The sequence below is a fragment of the Haliaeetus leucocephalus genome, unplaced genomic scaffold (assembly GCF_000737465.1).
Source record: "Haliaeetus leucocephalus isolate CR32 unplaced genomic scaffold, Haliaeetus_leucocephalus-4.0 Scaffold932, whole genome shotgun sequence".
Lineage (NCBI taxonomy): Eukaryota > Metazoa > Chordata > Aves > Accipitriformes > Accipitridae > Haliaeetus > Haliaeetus leucocephalus.
In genome coordinates this window covers 5165214-5184737 of record NW_010973368.1, presented here as the reverse complement: position 1 = coordinate 5184737, position 19524 = coordinate 5165214, and the positions used below count along the sequence as shown (strand labels likewise).

Here is a 19524-nt window from a genome sequence, read left to right as displayed (position 1 = left end):
GGAACAGCACAGAGTTATTGAAGATGAGGACTTGAGGACAATTTGGGGCGCAATGTGATGCCTCATACCCATTAAACCCAAGTCCAAACAAGGGCTGGCAGTTCTGCAAACCTGTTGGTTGGTCATGGCTAAAGCCTGGAAAGCTATTAATTTGGGGCACTGGTGTATGGGCTTCTTCAAGGAGAGCAGATTCTCCTTCTGTGCTGCAGTAATGGCATAGGTTGGGAAAGTCAAGCAGTGGAACAAGTAGCTCAGAGATGTTGTGCAATCTCCATCCTTGGAGGTTTTAAAGACCTGACTGGATAACACCCTGAGTAAGCTATGAGGTCTGACCTCATAGCTGACCCTGCCTTAGCAGGAGGTTTGATAGGAGACCTCCTGAGGTCCCTTCCAAGCTCATATATCCTAGAATCCTACAAAAACACCTCTTACCAAGTTATCCACACCACCCTCATAACAGCTTCTTATGGTACGGCTGTAGGCTCCAGGTGCAGGGCAGATCTCCCCTCCTGAGTCAGTGTCAGCAGACAGGTTACTACAGATCTGTGGTCATAGCTTTTTGCAGACCATGATGCAACATAAAAGAAGTTCAGGATTCACCTTACCATGAAAACAGAGGGGTCACAGCCCTGTTCAGACCCATAGGCTGGGTCATGGGTACAAGACAATCTTTACTGCAAGATCCCCATACCCTCTCTCCCTTCCCTGCTGTACTTATATTACCTCTTTCCCAGCATGCAACCTTGAGTATCTGCAGTAGTTAATTCATTGAAACTAGACTTTATGGCTTCTTTAAGAAAGAGGAACGCATTCGGTATAATTTAGTTAGCATACAGAATATATGTTACAGGGATTTATGATATAAGCATATAAACAGTCTTTACTTTTGGAAAAAAAAAATACACAGTGTAAGAGATGGAGCTGTGCTGCACACTAAAGTATTTTTGCATATTTTTGTCTGTTGACAGACCTCTAAAACAGGATAAAAATTAAATTAAGATAGAAAGCACCAATACTGTCGAATTCCAAACAAAAGAGGAAGGTTACATTTCTGGGGCTTAGAGTGCAATAAGTGAATAGCAACCTATCATTATAATTCAGACAAAAGGAGTTCCTGTTTCTAGAGAAAAAGTTTAGGAAAAAACCATGAAACCTTTATATACATTAATTCTCCAGTACTGTACCCCATCACTATGGGCCTTTATTTCAGCCTTATTGAGAAGGCCATTGGATAAACAACATACACAGAATTCACTTTGGAAGAATGCAGTTATATGAAATGAGAAAATGTGTGAAAACCTCTACCCAGGAGAAGGGAGAAATTCAGCATGCGTTTAGGCTGTGTAAGACCTCAGGGTGAAGGTGCATCACAAATTAGACAAAAGGTTGCAGTGATTTACGGAAACAAAGACCAAAGTAAACACACAGGCATTTTGTTATGACATGGCGAGGTCATCATTCCTTTCCCTGTTTATCATCCAACACAATGAGGTCTTATCATTACCAGGGTCCCCCAGCATTGTTGCACTGCACATCGTAAAAAAATAATAATCAGCCTTGGAATCCTGCATTCACTTCCAGACACCTCATTAACAGAGAGATGCAGACTACACAGAGTGAGTTCAGAGAAAGCAAATAGATTAGCAGGATGCAGGAGTAATTTACTTGGGAAAAAGATTAAAAGGGCTGAAGATTCCAACGGTGGCTAAGGAATGGCAGAGGAGGGGCAGTCTACTGATTTGAGAAGGTTTGAATAGCAAGGAAGCAGAAGCACTTGTAGCACTGAATATGCTACAAGAAATGCAACTAGGCAGAAGGGGTGCAATCAAGAATGGCATAATTTAGGCATAACACATAAGAAAAAAATCTATGCTAGTCAGCAAGCAGAGCTGAGCTTGATATGTCAGTATGACACCAGACTCTGGCTGTGGCCAGAGGCATGTCCTTGCCTATTGCCAGAAGGTGTGTTATTGCCTAGAAGAAGTTCAATTTGTCTGTCTGTGCTGCAGCAGAACATGATGACTACAGTCACCAAGTGAGCCTGTGGCCTCATCAGTCAATGCAAATAGCAACCTGCCATTGCCACATTATGTGACATGACCATGACACTGTGTCAGGCAAACCACACATTTTCAGCCCAATGTTTTCATTTTGAAAAAAACTGTAGATGAGGAATAAGAAGATTGCAGATGATGAAATGGAGAGTCAGCAGCCTGGGCAAACAATGGAGTGACAGATACATGTATAACAGCTAGACTTGGAGTAACTCTTCACCAAACTAAGCACATGAAGTTCATTTTATGTATTCAGTATTGCAAGGATGCTACATGTCACAAACTATCCTACATGAGTTACAAGCCAATACAGAAGAAAATAAGAATGCAGTGCAGACATTAAGGATTGTTATTGTACAGTATCACATAGTCTCTCTATAAACTGGTCAAGTTCATTGGAAATAAGACAGAAAGCATGACTTCAGAGGCTGTTCCAAAAATTCACTCTTTAGATGGTCAGAACCTTTCCCCTAAATCCCAGCCTCATTTCAATGATGTCCAGTTTAAATCATTTCCTTAGCTAACATAACCCTAGACTTTAACTAATTCCTTCCCTCTCCAGTATTTACTACTCCAATGTGTTCACCAGTAGGATAATTATCAGCATAAATACTGACCAATTTCTACAGGATGCTCCTTTATCTGATGTGTCCTAGGAGTCAACTTGCCTTTTACACAGTTGCACTGCACTGGAAACACACCCTTACCTTGCCATTGACTAATATCCCAAAGTTAATTCTAATATGTCACTTCCCTCTGATAAACTCCCAGCTTATTTAAGAAACTCTTCTTATTAGTTTTTAAGCGCATGGCTTTTCACTTGGTATTGCTCATTTCTATCCCTTTCTACCACTTCAGTCCTTAAGGCCACCAAGTGCTATTCCTACTCTGGTCCTCCGCTACAACGACACAACCTCCCAAATTGGTGTCATCAACAACCTCCTTCACACAGTTCTGTCAAGGTCATCACTGAATTTATTAAAAAAGATCTGTTTGGAGAGCAAACCTCACAGAACTCCACTACAGTAATTTCTGTCCACCATTGCCTCTATCAGTTTCTTACCTACTTTGCAATTTCCCTACTAATTCCCACCTTTTCTAGTTTTCCAGTGTACCAAGTATTTTACCAAGTACACATACTGCATTTCTGTCATCTAATTCAGAGGATCCCAAGCTGTAGGATAGGTAGCAGCAGTGATATATTTCTTCTTGTATACGTTAACATCTGCAAACTGTTGCAGCTATCAGTTTTGAAAGCCTAGACAACCTGTTACCCTTGCATGATCCATTAGGAGCTATTTTTGATGAACTCATACTATATTCCCTTGAATACAGCCCCATAATAGCAAACTCCTGGGCACACACCATCCCCTGTATGCAATTCTCCTCTTAACAAATCAGCACACCCAGCTGACAGAGCAACCTGACAATAACAAAACACTGGAAACTCCATCACAAATTAGTATCTTTACAAACACCAATACACAATAGTTAGCAAGAAACCTCTCATAAAGGAAAGAATGCTTGCAAATTTGAGCCTATGAATACTCCTACAGTAAAAAGATGGCACATATATCATGTTCATGGGTAACTGCAATGTAACAAACCAGCGTGGGTTATTCAGGGAAAGTCACTGATACTTTCCTGGCCTTGTGAGCAATCTGGAGTGGTCCTGGCTCCATGCCTCCAACTGATATGAAGAAGAAAGGCAAAATAAAAAATCCTGTGACATGGTCCTGTAGAGCTGATCACACCGCCTGCCCCAGATAAGTCCCAGATGAAACCGCATGATAGGGCATCATCCCTTCCTGTCCCACCTCCATCTGTGACTGTCTCTTTAGATCAGGAGCAGATCCTACTCTCTGGCCTTAATTTGGCTGTAATATTTGCCAATTATTTTAAGAGATGGCGACACTAACTTCTATTGATCTCATTAAAAGTAAAGGTCGTTGCGCAGCTCATTTCTCAGGGCTCAATATTACCTCCTCAGGCCAAAATAATAGCATTGATTTTGGAACCTTAATCGAAGGTTAATTGGATTGAAGAGTGTAGTGGGTTTTTGCTTTCTTTCGTTGTTATTACAGCCATCATCTAAGGGTTTGCTTAATCCTGCTAGGGCAATCCTGCCCAATTAAACTGGTGTCAAATTATCAAAGGGTGTGGATGGAGAATAGCCACAATTTGGAGCCTGCTCTATGTCTCTGCTTTGAAATGGCTCTTGTCCATAGCAGATTAGGATGGTCACACACAACAGATCTGATTTCACACTCTGTCCTCTGTGATCCAGTTGTGAGGACCAAAACACAGTGCTCTGTAATGCAGTACTATCACTATGCATTGTTCTAGCATCACAGCAAGGTGATGTCTGGGCACACACAATGTCAATAAGATACAGGAATAGTTTTTAGGACTCCTGGAGTGTACTCCTAGCATGCCCCATACTCTCTGTTGGGGACTGAGGAAATTATTTTCCTGCTCAATGCCCCATCTTCCATGGCATTTAAGTGGGGAGAAATATTCTGACTCATCTGCCCAGGGAACTGGAGGACTAACTTGGTAAGTTTCTACAGATTCTCAAAAGGACACAGGTAGAGAAGACCAGTCGCTGTTTATTTAATTTTTAATTAATGTTTCTTGCATCTCTGTCAGACTCAAAATGACCATGGAGATCATCTTCCCTTGGCTTTAATTGTAGTCGTATTTCCTTGGATTTAAAGTTAAGCATCTTGGTAAGACTTAAGCAACTGATTGACACTGATGCTCGAGACTGACTGTCAGTAAGAAAAGGGTTCACGTGTAATTTAACTCCTTTACCTGGTGTCTTTGCACAGTTCAGAAGATGGAAATGCTGGAAGTCACTATCCTTGCTTACCAGTGCCTTGTGAATTTTCATTAAGCTTCAGAAAAGAGGGAATATAGGAGAATCTGTAAGGAAACTTCTCCCCAGACTAAATCAGCAGGTGCAAAGGGCAAGAATAGCCATTTTCCCCAGAAACAGTGTTCTTCTCCATGCTCCATTTCATCTAAAACTTGAGCGTTATAAGCACAGATACTTGAGACATGAGAGGTTTCCACACTTGTGCTGGCAAAGGGATCCCATCCTGGGAAATCCCACTTAAATTTTAGCAGCTACATGGCAGCAGCTCCTGACTCTTCGCAGAAGGGTAAATCCCGCACTGAAAGCATATTTCAAGCTGCAAAGCTGTCAACCATGAGAAGGTAGCTGGGCTCTTTATCGAGCTATGAGATACCGTTCCAGTGCAGAACCCATTTAGTAACAGAAGGAAGCAAAAAGCCACAGTAGGATGGGGTGACAGATGGCAATAAGTGTGCACAGTAGCTCATCTTAAGTACCTTAGCTGTTTGCTTTCACTTCTCAGCTGGACAAAACACCTTCCTGACTTCTGTATCATCCATGGCTCATGACCTGGCTCCTAGTGAGCTGAAGTACATGGCATCATTTCCTTTCCCTGACTCAAGTCCAAGCCAAGGTGATCCACTTGGCTACCTGAGCTGGCTCCTTAGTTGGAGGCAATACAGCACATGCCACAAGTGCATCTGTAAGCTCCACAGCTCCCATCGCCTGCTGATCCAGCAGCCTCTGTGGAGACGGGCAGAGCATCCACAAGGAGGGACAGGATGGACCCATGCAGCAGATCAGAGATAATGTTAAGATTTGTATACAGACAAAGTCTCTATAAATGAATCAGGTAAAATCAGAATGGGTGCAAAAGGAGCATTTGTGCCATTTGGGATCTTCTTTAAAAGTCCATGCTCTAAGTAGCCTTGCTATCCTTCCTCCCCTCCTGCATACAGTATGCTACAAACATCTTGAGAGCCCCTCAGTCTATTTTTCCTCCCTACCCTGCTCTACCCACCTCTCCCAAATGTATCTTCCCAGCCAAGACTGTAAATGCTCTTGTGTCTTGAAACAGGAACAGCCCAGTTTTCAGGTGGCCCTCTTCTTAACCCTGCCACGGCCTGGTCTTCCCTCCAAATTCATGCCAACTCATTTCTTGGTAACTCCCCTCTCCAGGCTTCCGTCCCACTGTCAATATCCTAGCTGCATGCTCATCCTCAGCTACACTTGCACATGAATAAGTAACTGTTCCACAGGCAGATATTTCAGTGTTTGCACTTGTCTTTAGAAATCAAAGCCTTCTCTGATTAAATGCCATTACAATCCAGCGCTTGGACGGATCCAGAGAGATTAATGTGCTTTTGGGCAGCTTTAATGATAATCCTGCTACAGATGGTATTAAGTAAATGTCAGTAACCTGGTTTGAAGGGAGCTTTCACCTCAGGGATCCTTTCCATTTAGAGGGGAGAGGCTCAGCTTGCTTTTCAAGGCTGCATTGTCACACAAGAGAAATCCTGCTTAGTGAAGACACCTCTTCCTCCGCCCAGTAAAACAAAATGGAGTAAGATGATAGAGAGGTTCATAAATAGATTGAGGTGATTTACAGGGAGCTAATGCACTTCTTGAAAGCCAGAACTGCTGTATATTATAAGCCATGTCATAGTTTTGAAACCTGGGTTGCCACCCCCTCCTCATGCTCCTTTCAGTGTCTGCTGCATTTTGCTCACTTCACCACCATGCCATGCAATTTTTTACCCAGGGCATCAACAGCAGCAGCTGATAATGGACCTTGGTCATATTTGTCTCCATCTGCTGCACCTTGCCAGACAAGAAGTCTGGGGTGTGCAGTGCTCCCACCTCATCTTACTGTGGCCATAATAACAGACCTCGTTCCCCACCACATGATTCTGACAGGCTCAATATTCCCTCCTTTCTACTGTTGCTTTAGTGCAATCAGTAGAAGTTAATCATTGATTTCAGGGAGTGGGGAGAGAAAAGGAAGAAAGAACAGCTCAGAGCAGGCACTGAGATAGTATACGGAAACTGAGTCCTACCCCTGAGCTGAGTAACATCCTATACCTGACAGATTCCCAGAAATCTCTGAGGCTTATACTTTGCAGTAGTAGAAGTCTCTTGACGACTTTTTTAAAATTACATCTTAGCCATCATTTAGAGACCAGCTCAGAATCAGCAAAATATGTGGTTTCATTGCTGCATGGAACCTACTGTGCCAAGACGTCACATAACAACCTTCCCAAAGGCATGGATGAACAAAAAAATGAACTGAATTTTCACCCCAAATGTCTCCTATCGCAAGCAAAAGACTCTGCAAGTTAGAAAAACTGAAAATAGCTGCTTCTCTCTTTATTTTGGCACATACTGGCAGCAAAATATCCCACTGAAAGGCTGAAGTCATTGAATTTTCCACCCTGACTGGCTAGAGAAAGCCATGGAAGATTGCAAAGAATGTTCTTCCCTGGGCTTCTCCAGACAGCTTTGCTATCTCCAGCAGTTCAAGAAAATTCAAAGAAGCAACCAAAGTCCCAAGGAGCTATCCTATGCTAGCTACCTTGATCTGTTGTCCAAGAACTGTGAGGAAGCCCAGCTCAAAATCTCAATGTACATATTGCTCGAGTCCTCCTGCTAATGCATCAAAACAAGCCTTTCTGACTGACTATTTCGAGGCTTGAGGAATATTCACTGTTGTATCTGAGTGCTGTGGGCTAGATTTGACCTCTGCCTTTATAGCAGAAGAAAAGGATAGGATAAACTCACTCAAAGGCATCACTCTCTTGCTTTTGACCAGTTCACTTGTCCAGGTGAATGGAGCTGACTGCATGTTCTGCCATGGATGAGGCTTTTAAAATCTCTCTTGATAGCAAAGTCCAGGAGCTACCATGTTCTCAAGAGTCACACTATGGTGCTCTTTTCAGACCAGATGCATCATTGAGGCACTTACCTTGGTAAATACAAAGAAAGATCATCAGCACAAAATAGACACAGAGAAGGAATTGTGTCTACCTCTGATCAGCTGGCAATGACATCTGTGATGTCCTGATGAGAGGGAGGAAGAAAATCAGTGACCCAAATGCTCCAAATTCTTCCTGATGGAGATGTGAAAAGAGAGAGACTGCACTATCTATGGGTAAGGTTGTATTCATTTAAGAAGTCCCTTGAATGAAAATGTATCAGACATCTTGCAGGGAAGAAAGCATTGTTCACTATTACCCATTGACCTTGGGTTGTTCATCACTATTACAATGGAAAGACAGTCTCAAAATCTACTTTAACCTTAGACCTTCCTTTCCTGTACTTCAGTGGAGAAACACATGAAAAGGTGCCTGTCTTTCTGCCTGCAGAGTTTACTAGTCTCATTGACTTCGGTGGGGTGCAAGAGCAGAGGAAGAGATGAAGAGAAACAGGCAGAGAAAGAGGCAGGTTACTCAGTCCTGCACCTGTAATTTGGCTGAGCTCTTTAGGCAGAGAAAGAGTTGCACGCTGACTTAGGGAGGCAGCTGAGAAGATACACTAAATGTTCTCTCTTTGTGGGGCATACCAAACTCACATTTCCCCTCCCTTGAGAGGTCTTCGGCATGTTTCTAACTGATGCCACATGAACATTGCCATGGATAGAAAGGGAGTAGAGAGGAGGAAGAGCAGAGTGACAGTGTTCAGATTTCAGAGGTAAGTGGATGGACAGATTAAGTACAATTGATTTTATGCCATAGCTCTTTGATAGCCAGTCAACCACATGCAGCTTTGGGGCTTCTCGATAGGGCACAGGGGGAAAGGCAAGCAGCAGTGCCTCAGTCAGCAGTCACTGACTGGGCGGGGTGGCTTTACACACTCTCCAATGGCTGAAACCCCTTTCCCCTGGCATCATCTCAGCCCTTCTGGGAAGTAATACCTTCTTTTCCTCAAGAATCTCTCAGACACAGAGAATCCAAAGTGCTCTCCCTGACTTCACGCCACACACACAAACTATCATTTCACTCATCGGGGAAATGTAGCCTCGCTGTAGGGATGAAATCTGGCAGCTGTTTAATGAAGGACTGCAAAACTACACAGTAATGTAGGACCAGGAAGCAAAGAAGAAAACTGTTGCATCTGGACAAAAAGGGAGATTTTGGAAAGCAGAAGAAAACAACGCATGTCAGAATATTATGCAAAGCACCACGGCCAAGGCTCCAGCGCCCTAATAACTGTGATCGTGTAAGACCTATGATATCTATCTCCTGCATAAGGTGATAGCTGTTGGGATATAAAAGCTACATCCCATGCATTTGTCCATGAGAAAGTTAATGCAGAAGAAAGACAGGGAAAGAAGAGAGACAAAAATAATCAGAAGCTGAAGTTGTTCCTTTAGGGTAACAGGAACCGTCATCTTGAAACAAACCATGGGTGTATGTAATATAAGAGCATGGTCATCCTTCACTATCTGTCTCCTTGAAGATCTCTCTAGCCGTGTAGCCTACAGGAAAGTGTTCTGCACAAGGGGTTATGTACTTTTCCCAGAAGCACAAGAACTGAGATCTCTCAGATTGATTACTCTGTTCACATCTGTATGTGCTCCCTTTTCTGCCCTCCCCATCCCATCAGCCTCCGTTTGACATTGCATCATCAGTTGCTATCATCATCAGTTTGGCATTGCCCACCACTCCCAATTCAGAGATGGCTGAGAAACTACCTCATTGACATTGATGCCATTCCTCTCCATGTAGGCCCTGTCATTCACCTGTCCCCCTTCCATAAACTCCATCAGAAGGACACGCCTTGTTGAGAGCTCCCAATAGATCCTGGGGACCTGAAAAAGGAACAGATGGATTAGGTCAAACAACAGGCTGTGAAAGCAAGGAGAATGTGTCACACGTAACCCAGAAAAGTGAAAATCGAAGAGGCTGAAGTGAGGACTTGTTTTTTTCCTGAGCACAAGGGAGGTAAATCCATCCACCAGCTTCTTCCCCAGGACAGCAGCAATGCATGCAAGGACAACACACCAATTCAACGGCAGCAGGATCTGTCCTCGTGCAACACTTCTAGCCATGCTCTACAAGATTTTGACCACCACCCACTACCACTGACATCTGAGAGCTTTCTTACCTGCTCTGCAGCTCCTCTAGCTGGGCTGTTTAACTATTACCTACTGCAAGTTTCTGAATCATCCACTCAGCTCCTTTAGACAGGAACTGCATCTCGTTTGCTACGCACAGGGCCCACTTATGCAGCTCTAAAAATGATAAGCCATCATCATAAATTGTATCTCTGCAGTGCCCCTTGGAACACAAACGCCTTCGAGCTGACAAACCATGCATACTTAGGCCATCTGCAATTAAACTGGGAGAAAAATCAAGTATCACAAATAAGGGGCTTGTCACAGAAACCCTGGGAGACCCTTAACTCTCTTATTGCCAATGTGACACAGTAACAATTCTAAAATGTCAAAGCACTTTTCATTCAACCTGCAGTAAATCAAGCTGAGTGAGGTACCAGTAAGAGGCCCAGTGTCACCAAGGGAGGCAGTGACGCAGGCATCGCTTAGGCTGGCTTCCCCTTTTCCAGCCTCTCTCTCCAGCCAAATTCTTTCCATGCTGAAGTCCCTAGTGTCAAGAGTCCTTTTGCTGAAGTTCCCTTTTGATATTCCTAACATCCCTGTGCTGACCAATCTCCCAAGCTGTCCAGATTTGCCTTTGCACGTGAGTGAAGCCACACAGGTACATTTTACCAAAGACATAAGGGAGCTCCACCCATTCCCATTACTGTGTCCCAATACAGATACACATTTTGGATCCTGTAAAGACAGCTGGCTGTGCAGCCCCCTTTCCTCACCTGCCTGACTCAGCTGTGGACTCAGGACTCTCACACTGCAAGTGTCCACTGCCTTGAGGCAGGACAGGAAGAGGTAAGGTGTGTTGTCCATCTAGCGCAACCAAAGCCAGGGGAACCAGCCAGGCCACTGTAGTTCATCATAACTCCTGAACAAGCAGCATTTGTTTTACATCCTGCTTGTAACTACTGACAGTGACTCAGTCCCTCACAAACTATCTGCCTCCCCCACTGTTTCTGTCCTAGAGAGACCATTTTCCCAATGTCACCCACTTCTACCTTACCATGTGTGTGCCACTTTAGATCAAAGGCTCTTTTGCTGAGCAATTCCAATATCTCTCAGTCCCATCGTTCAACACTCCTGACATACTTTGCATGTTAACTTTGCGTAGACTTTGATGCCAGAGATCCACTATGGACAAGGGGGATTCAGTTACTCGCAGCCTTCCCAGCTTATCTGGATGTCCGTTCTTTGCAGTTAGATTGGTGAGAAAGCAAACCAAGTCCAAAACTAACAGCTGCCCAGCCCATCTAGCTCACTGATCCCTGCTGCTTTAAATCATTTCAGATGACACTCATTCTTGTCTCAAGATTTACAGGGGCAAGTCATGGGCTTGTAAAGCACTATCCATGCTCTTGGAGATGCCTCTCTCACTCACAGCCAAATTCTTCAGTGATTTTTTTAATTACTCACAGATGTTTGGCTGTAATGCTAGTGCATGGAAACAATTTATCTTTGGCTTTAAAAGCTCAAACAGGTTCACAGCACAAAATCTACTTCTCAGCTTTCTAGCGTGTTTAGGAAAATTAATGATACAGGAGCCCAATTCTTCTGTTGCCTTTGGGTGATGAACACATCTCTGAATTGGCAGGTCAGATGGGAGTATCCATTATTTAGCCATCTCAAGCCATTTGTTATTGTTACACATAGTGATATCATGATAGCTCCTTAACCCAGCGAGGAGGTGATTGGCCGTCTCCATGGGGATTTACTTCACAGTATCCTAGTTACAGCTGCAACGGATACAGCTCTCCAAGGTGCATCACTTCTGATAAGTGCCCACTCAGCAAAATCATTGGCCTTTGGCCTTCTGTAGACCTGGTGGCTTCTAGCTATCTGTGTCTACGGGAAGGCGACTGCTGCCACTGCAATCCAAAAGAACTGCCCCAAACCTGGAGTCAGGTGACAAGGAATTATAGCCCTGGCATGGAGGAAGCAAGGAAAAAATGGATGCATCAGCCTGTAAAGTCTAACAAAAACTCACCTCATTTCAGACATCTGTCACTTCCATCTTGGGACTTCTGCATAAACAGGAGGTGAAAACCTCATTTTGATATGTGTATGCAGGAGGGTCGAAATGAGGGTGCATTTTTTGCTGCCTTTATGTATATGCAAATGTAGTTACATCAGTGACTGTGCCCACAGCACTATGTGTGCTTGACCATACTTGTGTATTTCCAGAATGCACACAGTGGAGTTTTGGGCCTCTTGTATGTCAGCAAAAGATTTGTGCACGTGTGAGTTTGAAGATGTGAGCTTATTTCTTTCCAAGAAAGAGATGTACATGTCTGGTTGTATTTCAGACATTTGTCAGTGACTTTAGTCAGTGTGTAGCAGGGGAGGTGGGATAAGAGTGTCAGTGGGGAAGAGCAAAATATGGTTGCCGTTGAGTTTGTGTATGAAGGTAACATGAATGCACTAGCCATGGATGTGTATGAAGGATGTATGCTCAATTCCAGAGTGAGAATGTGCTTTTCATCCGGAGGAAGGATTCATGCGAACATGCTTCCTCCTGAGATACACAGTGTCCCCAATCCTACTTGACACCATCAGCTTCAGTCTAGCTTTTCTGTTTTATGTCCATTTCTTGCCCTCAGTTGAGATAAAGCCAGGAAAAGTGGCAAATTCATAGGTCTCTGGACAAGTTCAGAAACAGTGTTTTGGAAAATGAGTAGCAGGCTCCAGAGACTGCTGGCCCCAAGCCACCACTCCTCATCCAATATATGGTGCCTACAGTAGGAAACAGACAAGGAGGAAGCATGTCTCAAAGCAGTTTCTGATCTGTATCAGCAGAGCAGTCTAGGATGAACAACACAGAGGGACTGAACTCCCTTCTCCCTCTGTATGGTTCCTCTAGGTGGTGAATGAAGTGCACAAGACACATAAAGTGAGACTATTAATACACATACATACACAGAAATATGTGTTCCCTCACCTTCAGGAAGTCAAAGTTCCTGAGCATATGAGCAACCTTCTCAGCATTTCTGCCTTCATTGAGGAAATCCAGCTCCAAGGGCAGATTCTTCTTAGCTTCTTCCACCAGCCACATGAACTCAAAATCTGGAAAGATCTGCTTCACAACCAAGAGGAGAACCTGAGAACAAGGAAACAGACAATCAGCTGTATCCTGGCTCCAAAGCCACACAGCTACACACAGTGCTGTTTTGATAGGATCATTTCATGTAACTTACAGACAAAAAAACCCAACCTGCACCCCAAGTGCTTGTAGGGTTCCTGCAGTATCATAACACAACGCATGCCTTGGTTGTGCAACACACATTTCAGCCTGCCTTTCACACAGGCACATCTAGGAGTTAAATGATGGCACAGACACCAGAGGGTGCCCAGCTGCCTGCTGCCTAGAAATAAGTGAACAAAGCCCTGGAGAAGAGACCACATGGCCAGATCCTGCCAAGGGCATGGCCCAGGAGTGACTCTCTTCTGAGTCCTATAATTCTACAAGTCACTCTTTGGCTTCATTCAAACAGCCCTCAGATAATGCAGAAGAGGAAGATCTAAAGACTTGACACCTTTATGTTACTTCTTCCACTGCTGAGCAAGAATTTTGCTAGCACAGAAAATCCACTGGGCAGTTCAGAGAAGACAGTCGAGTTTGGATACAGGTAGTAGCCTACAGATCTTTAAAGTACACTTCTGGTGCAGGTGAGAGGGCGAGTTGCTCCTCAGCATCAGTCACAGCCATCCTCAGCAATGCTGAGGTGGTGTTTTCTAAGTATCATACATCCACCACCTGGCATCTTCTTCTTAAAGGGATAAGGTATTCAGCTGCACAGGGCCTTGGAAAGCCCAGCTGAAAAGTTCCTGGAAATGTTTGCTTAAAGCAACACTTAAGGGGCAAGTGATGGCCAGTCCTTCCTGAAGAAAATCAAGATTATGCGATTGGATGGAATAATCAAAGCTGCACAGCGGCCAAGCATGCTTTGTGTTCAAATGAAGGTCCAGTTTCTCAACCAGCATCACAAATTTACACAAGCTGACAATCTGGACTACATCTTAAGGAAAAGAATTCATTTGGCTTTTTTAACTACTTGAGTCATGAAACAAGAATAAAACATAAAAATGCAATCTACTTTGCTGTCTGTATCTTAATTGTTCTGTACATCCATCTGAAAACAAAAACAGACTTGTCAGTGTGTGTTCCTGGACAGTTTCCCTTTCTAGATCTCCACTGTCGAGGTGGGAATTCCTGCACTGCAGGAGAAACATTTAAAGCATACACAGAAAGCTGCTATCGTTGAAATGTATGACAAAAAATAAATTTATGAACCATCACTGCTCCTGTTCAGCTGTGTGAAAACGTTTGTTCTCCACCCCTGTCTCTACTTCTCTTATCTAAATGTCAGTTCCAAACTCAATGTTCCTTTAAAAATGTAATCACCAGGTTCCAGACACTATTGAATGATTTTTCTACTGTTATATCTAGAGGCATAAATCCTTTCAAATTTATGTCACCCAAATGAAATGTAACCAGTGATCTTCATGAACATGTACATAAACTTTATAGGGGCTGCAGGATTATTTCATTGGTGCCTGATGTGAGAAAATTCATGCATTGTTTTTTGCTTTCTTTAAATGCTGTTTTTAATCAATTTGCCAACTGACCATCAGCAGGGACATACTTAACAAGTATTTGGCCTGTCCCTTTTCTGACATCTGTCTCACATATTGTCTTGAAATAAGTATTGATATAAGAAGAGCAGTGAGGTATCTCTCTCTGGATTTATCAGATGCTGTACTGATTTTTAAAGAGTCAGCACTGATGCTATGAAACCTCAAGTGAATTTAGGAATTTTCCATCTAGCTTTTCCCATTCAGATTCCTTCCCATCAGTCTCTAAATAAGACCAACTCCATCAATATTTAAATCAACATCCTACCTAGCTGCAATGTCTGTCTGATTCTTAAAGGACCAGAACCTCAGTGCACATAATCTGGCTTTCAGTGCAGCCTACACAGAAATAGTCCCACACAAGAATATGATGATGCATGTAAGCCAACACTGCACAAGTGACCCTTTAAAAACAAGACTGCATGTGCCAAGTTGTGAGCTACTTTCCCATAGCTGTATGTACACAACAGATCTCAAGGATGACAAATTAGACTGTCTGTAGAGGAAGGACAAAACTAAATTGCCGAAAGGAAATACACTGCTTTAGTTTCAAGTTTCCCAGGAGGATTAGTCTAAAAACAGAAAAGACAGGAATAATTCTAAAATTATTTTTTAAATGCCTCTTACCAGTTTAACCAGCAATCACAGCAACATAGTCCGAGGGGGGAATTTTTCTGTGATACCCACTGTTAAAAGGGCAAATGTCCCAAGGTGGGTCTAGGTCTTGGCTCATTCATACACAATCCTCTTATTGCCCTGGTTTCACAGTCTTTCATTACCTGCTCATCCTTCTTCCTTGACCGCTTAGTTTCTGCCATCATGTCCTGGGCAGGAGTGAAGGATGCCATAAGCCCCCTGAGAACTGCTGTGACTGTGATGACTCACAAAAGCAAACTCATTGGGCAGACCACTGCAGTCAGTCCTGGGGAGCACCTGAATCTAATCCAAATCTACAGCTGGACCCAAAACCAGTTCACAGAGTTCTCTGTTCTCAAACCAGCACTGAAACAGACATGTCCCATCTTACTGGGACATCTTTATTGAATCCGAAAATTTCTTTCACTACAAGTTCAAAACAAATATTCAGCTGCAAACTGATGTGCTCCAGCTGGAACCAGCTGTGCTTCTTTGCACACTAGCCAGGATTGCTCAAAGCAGGATGTTTTAGCTGCCTAAAGAAGCTTTAGTTATGTGCTCCTCTGAGAGGGTGCTGGCAGGACCTTTGATTCCTGATCTCCTGTGATGGAGAACTGTGTGTCATTGCATCACCAGTACCCTCTAAACACTTATCAGATCCCCTCAGCTTAATCTTCTCCTCTTTAGTCCCATAGACATACACAGAATCATAGAATTGTTTAGGTTGGAAAAGACCTTTAAGATCATCGAGTCCAACCATCAACCATGCCCACTAAACCATGTCCTGAAGTGCCTTGTCTACGCGCTTTTTGAATACCTCCAGGGATTATGACACCACCACTTCTCTGGGCAGCCTGTTCCAATGCCTGACATGTCTGCCAATGGATGTGCACATTACTGTACTATACGTACAGATACATGCTTATTAGGAGAGCTAAAAGCTTTAGTGTTACCATTTACAGGCCTAATCCTTCCCTTCTCCTCCACCTCAGCCCCACCTCTATTTCCTCTTCCATACCATACCGCTGGCATCTTTGAGTATTGCAATGCAGTGCAGTGCCACAGCTTTTCTCCAGTCCTCCCTTCAATGGGCTAGAATTAGAAGTTTGGGAGAAGCTACAGCATTGCACTGGGAACATAAGTGGTACCCACCATTCAGGAGAGGAACAGGAGACAGACATTGTTCCTAGCTGAATCCCTCATTTGTGTGTCTGCCTGTTAGGTGACTCCATATTTCAGTGTTTTTGTTTCCAGCATGAATCAGTTAAGCATTAAGGAGCTGATCAAGAAACAGAACTGAATCACAGCAACCTCAGCCACTGTTGAATCCACACTGGAATTTAATTGAAGAAAAACACACTAATCATGGGGAATGATTTTTCTTTGGCCACACAGACCTGACTGCAAGGGAAACTGAGACCAGTTTAATAAATCCCTCAGTGAGCACGCAGGCTGAAGAGACACTTCAGGACTCACTCTCTGGGTTTTAAATCTCATATGGACTTACTCTGATGTCATTCATGTTTACCTGTCTTCTCCCGCTGCCCCCCTTCACTCTTACCCTCTCGTTCAGTCTCTCCATCCACACAACCGCCTACACTGCAATCCTCACCAACTTTCTGTATTACTCCCGTAAGACAACATTTATCTCTGTGGAGGTTTCAAAGCTACAAGATAGTGGTGTTATACCTGCTTACACCATGAGTGAATGTGGCCCCCACACATTTCAATGGCAATTGCTCTGTAAGTGAAAGTCAACAGGTAGTTTTACCTCCATGAGCAAAATATCCTTGGAGCTCTGAGCTTGGACCTTTGGGTGCTGGATTTTCACTGCCACCGTTCTCCCATCCTGCAGCACTGCCTTGTGCACCTGGGCTAGCGATGCGGCTCCCAAAGGAGTGTCCTCAAAACTCACGAAGAGCTCTTTTATCTGCAGGAGAAGAGAAAGAGATATCAGCTTGGGGTACCAGAGACCATCCTAAGGAAAGCCCTGCCCACAGGCCAGAGACAGTGTGTGCCAAAGCTGGGCATGCTCAGCTCTTTCATCCTTCCTCTGTCCCCTGCCTGAGCCTTGTCACTGCTTGGCCTCCCAGTGAAGCCTGCCAAGCACAGAAGTGCCCCGGAGATACTCTGCTTATGGAAGCCTGTAGCAGAGCCCCAGCAGTGCATTTCAGCTAGGACATGGAGTGGCCAGGTAGCATGTGAGGGACCCCTCCAGGCTGTCCTGAAAATGGGTTGGAGCAATTATGGTCAGCATCCTTGGTTGTTACTGGGTGCAGAAGCCAACAGCTGTCCCTTTGCATATATTTCTCTTGCAGATTATTTAATACCACCTACCATCCCCCCCTGAAACCTGACAGTGCATATTCCCATGCATTACACCTGCGTCAGCTAGCTTACTGGGTGAAAGCCAGCACATGACCAGGAGCAGTGGTAAGGGCTGGATTCAGGGCAGGGGGACAAAAATTGCAGTTTGCACCTCTGATGACTTGGCCTGAAAACATGTCTTATGTGATGGACTTTCTCACACCTCCAATAAAAGTAATCAGTGCTCTTAGCTCAGAAAAAGCACCAGGTGGGGCCAGCAAAGTGCTTTGCAGGCAGGAGAGGAAATTACTAGCAGCTCTGGCTGTGAAACTCAGGAGTAGACTATAAGGACAGTTGCAGATGAAGAAGTAGATTTACCAGGGTGATGTCCAGGAAGCAAAAACCTAGACAGACATGGGTGAGGCAAGGGGAGATGGGCAAAGGCCCATCTGCTCTGCAGAATACAGCAAGCACCCTGCTAGAGACCCTCAGTGCAGCACAGGGCAGCTCAGGCCCTGGAAACTCTATTACCATGGTAGTGTGGTATCAGCCTGGCTGACCAGCCAGGCCCATCCGTGCAGTTAATTAGCTCAGAGGGAGTGCCAACATCATTATGTGGCTTCAGGCACGGAGCTAGTTCATGTAATGCTAGTTGAGGGTTTCTGTCCTGCTCTGTAGAGCAAGGTGCAGACAAGCTCTGAGGTATCCAGAAGTCAGCAAAGGGAACCTGTCCCACCCTTCCCGCAGGCTGGACTGATTTCGGGTGAGCAGTTAAGAAGCCTGTAATTTATGCAGTAACAAAAAGGAATGTCAGTGCATTTTTATAACCTGCTTTTTAAAAGGTAATTAAAGATGGGAGCTGCAGCGACCTAGTAATTAAATATGAATAAAGACCTTCTAAGCAAAGTCTTCATGCAAAGCGTTAAACGAATATTCTTTTTGCTGACAAGGAAGAAAAATACTATACAAGGAGCAGCCTGTTCCCTCCTGCAGCTGCCAGGGAATGAGCCCCCCACACCCCACTCTACCTCTTCTCTGCCAGCCCCTTGCACAGAATACTATTGCTAGCAACAAACTGCAGCATTTGCAGCAATTAGATTCCAACAGAGACTCAGCTGCCTCCAGTAATTCACCAGGATGGTCCATTTTATTTATTTATTTAATTCCCTTTGGTCCTGGCGGCAAAATCAATTAAGTAAAACAACTGCATTTAAAAACAACTAGTTATGCATTTTTTAATTACAGCAGGTCCATAATTCAAAGCTATTGACATTCGTGTCTCAAGAGAATCCAGTAAGGTACATTTATAGTAAGACCACATATAAATTGGATAAAATTCCATCTACTCTGGATTTCAAAAGCTTTTAATTGCCTACATGGTCAATCCAAACATTTTCACCAGTACTGAATGCATGCAGGGGAAAAAAACAGAGTTGCACATATTCCCTCTGGCAGGAATAATATATACAATATTCTTGTGTGACTAAGTTTTCTAACGAAACATCATTTGAAGAAAGCTGCCTCTGGGAGTTCTTTTGGGCAGAAGGATTTCATTTAAAAACTTGTTCTTTAGGACATGAAAGCCAGGTTAGCAGTCATGTCCATTACAGCCAGCCCAGTGGCCCTGCTGCAATTCAAGGGGGAATTTGTGAGCACCCATAGGCTGCAGGCAAGGGACTGCAACGGGGCCAGAGAATTGATGGCTCCGCCAGGAGCAGAAGGGTAGAGCGTGCACATGGGGGAGGGAGCGGATCACAGCCGGGCCATTACACGAGCAGGTGTGAGGCTGAGATAAAGCAGCAGCACAATTACGGCTGGGCTCCAGGACCCCCACTTAGCAAATCACCCTCATTCATTATGACATTGTCCTTTAGCAGCTTGCTGGAGGCAGCTAGTGCCTCTGATGCAGGCTGTGTGTCCCAGACAGGCAAAAG

At 44.1% G+C, this 19524-nt stretch overlaps 1 protein-coding gene across 2 annotated transcripts in view; it reads right to left on the bottom strand.

Annotated features, from left to right (window-relative positions):
* Positions 1 to 19524, bottom strand: part of ADCK1 (aarF domain containing kinase 1) — an 81200-nt gene that overhangs the window by 8628 nt on the left and 53048 nt on the right. For both annotated transcript variants that reach the window (XM_010583778.1, XM_010583779.1), the window contains 3 exons: positions 17055 to 17213; positions 12954 to 13112; positions 9602 to 9718 (listed from right to left, as the gene is read on the bottom strand). In XM_010583778.1, coding sequence (XP_010582080.1) covers positions 9602 to 9718; positions 12954 to 13112; positions 17055 to 17213 — 435 coding nt within the window. The remainder of the gene's footprint in view (positions 1 to 9601; positions 9719 to 12953; positions 13113 to 17054; positions 17214 to 19524) is intronic.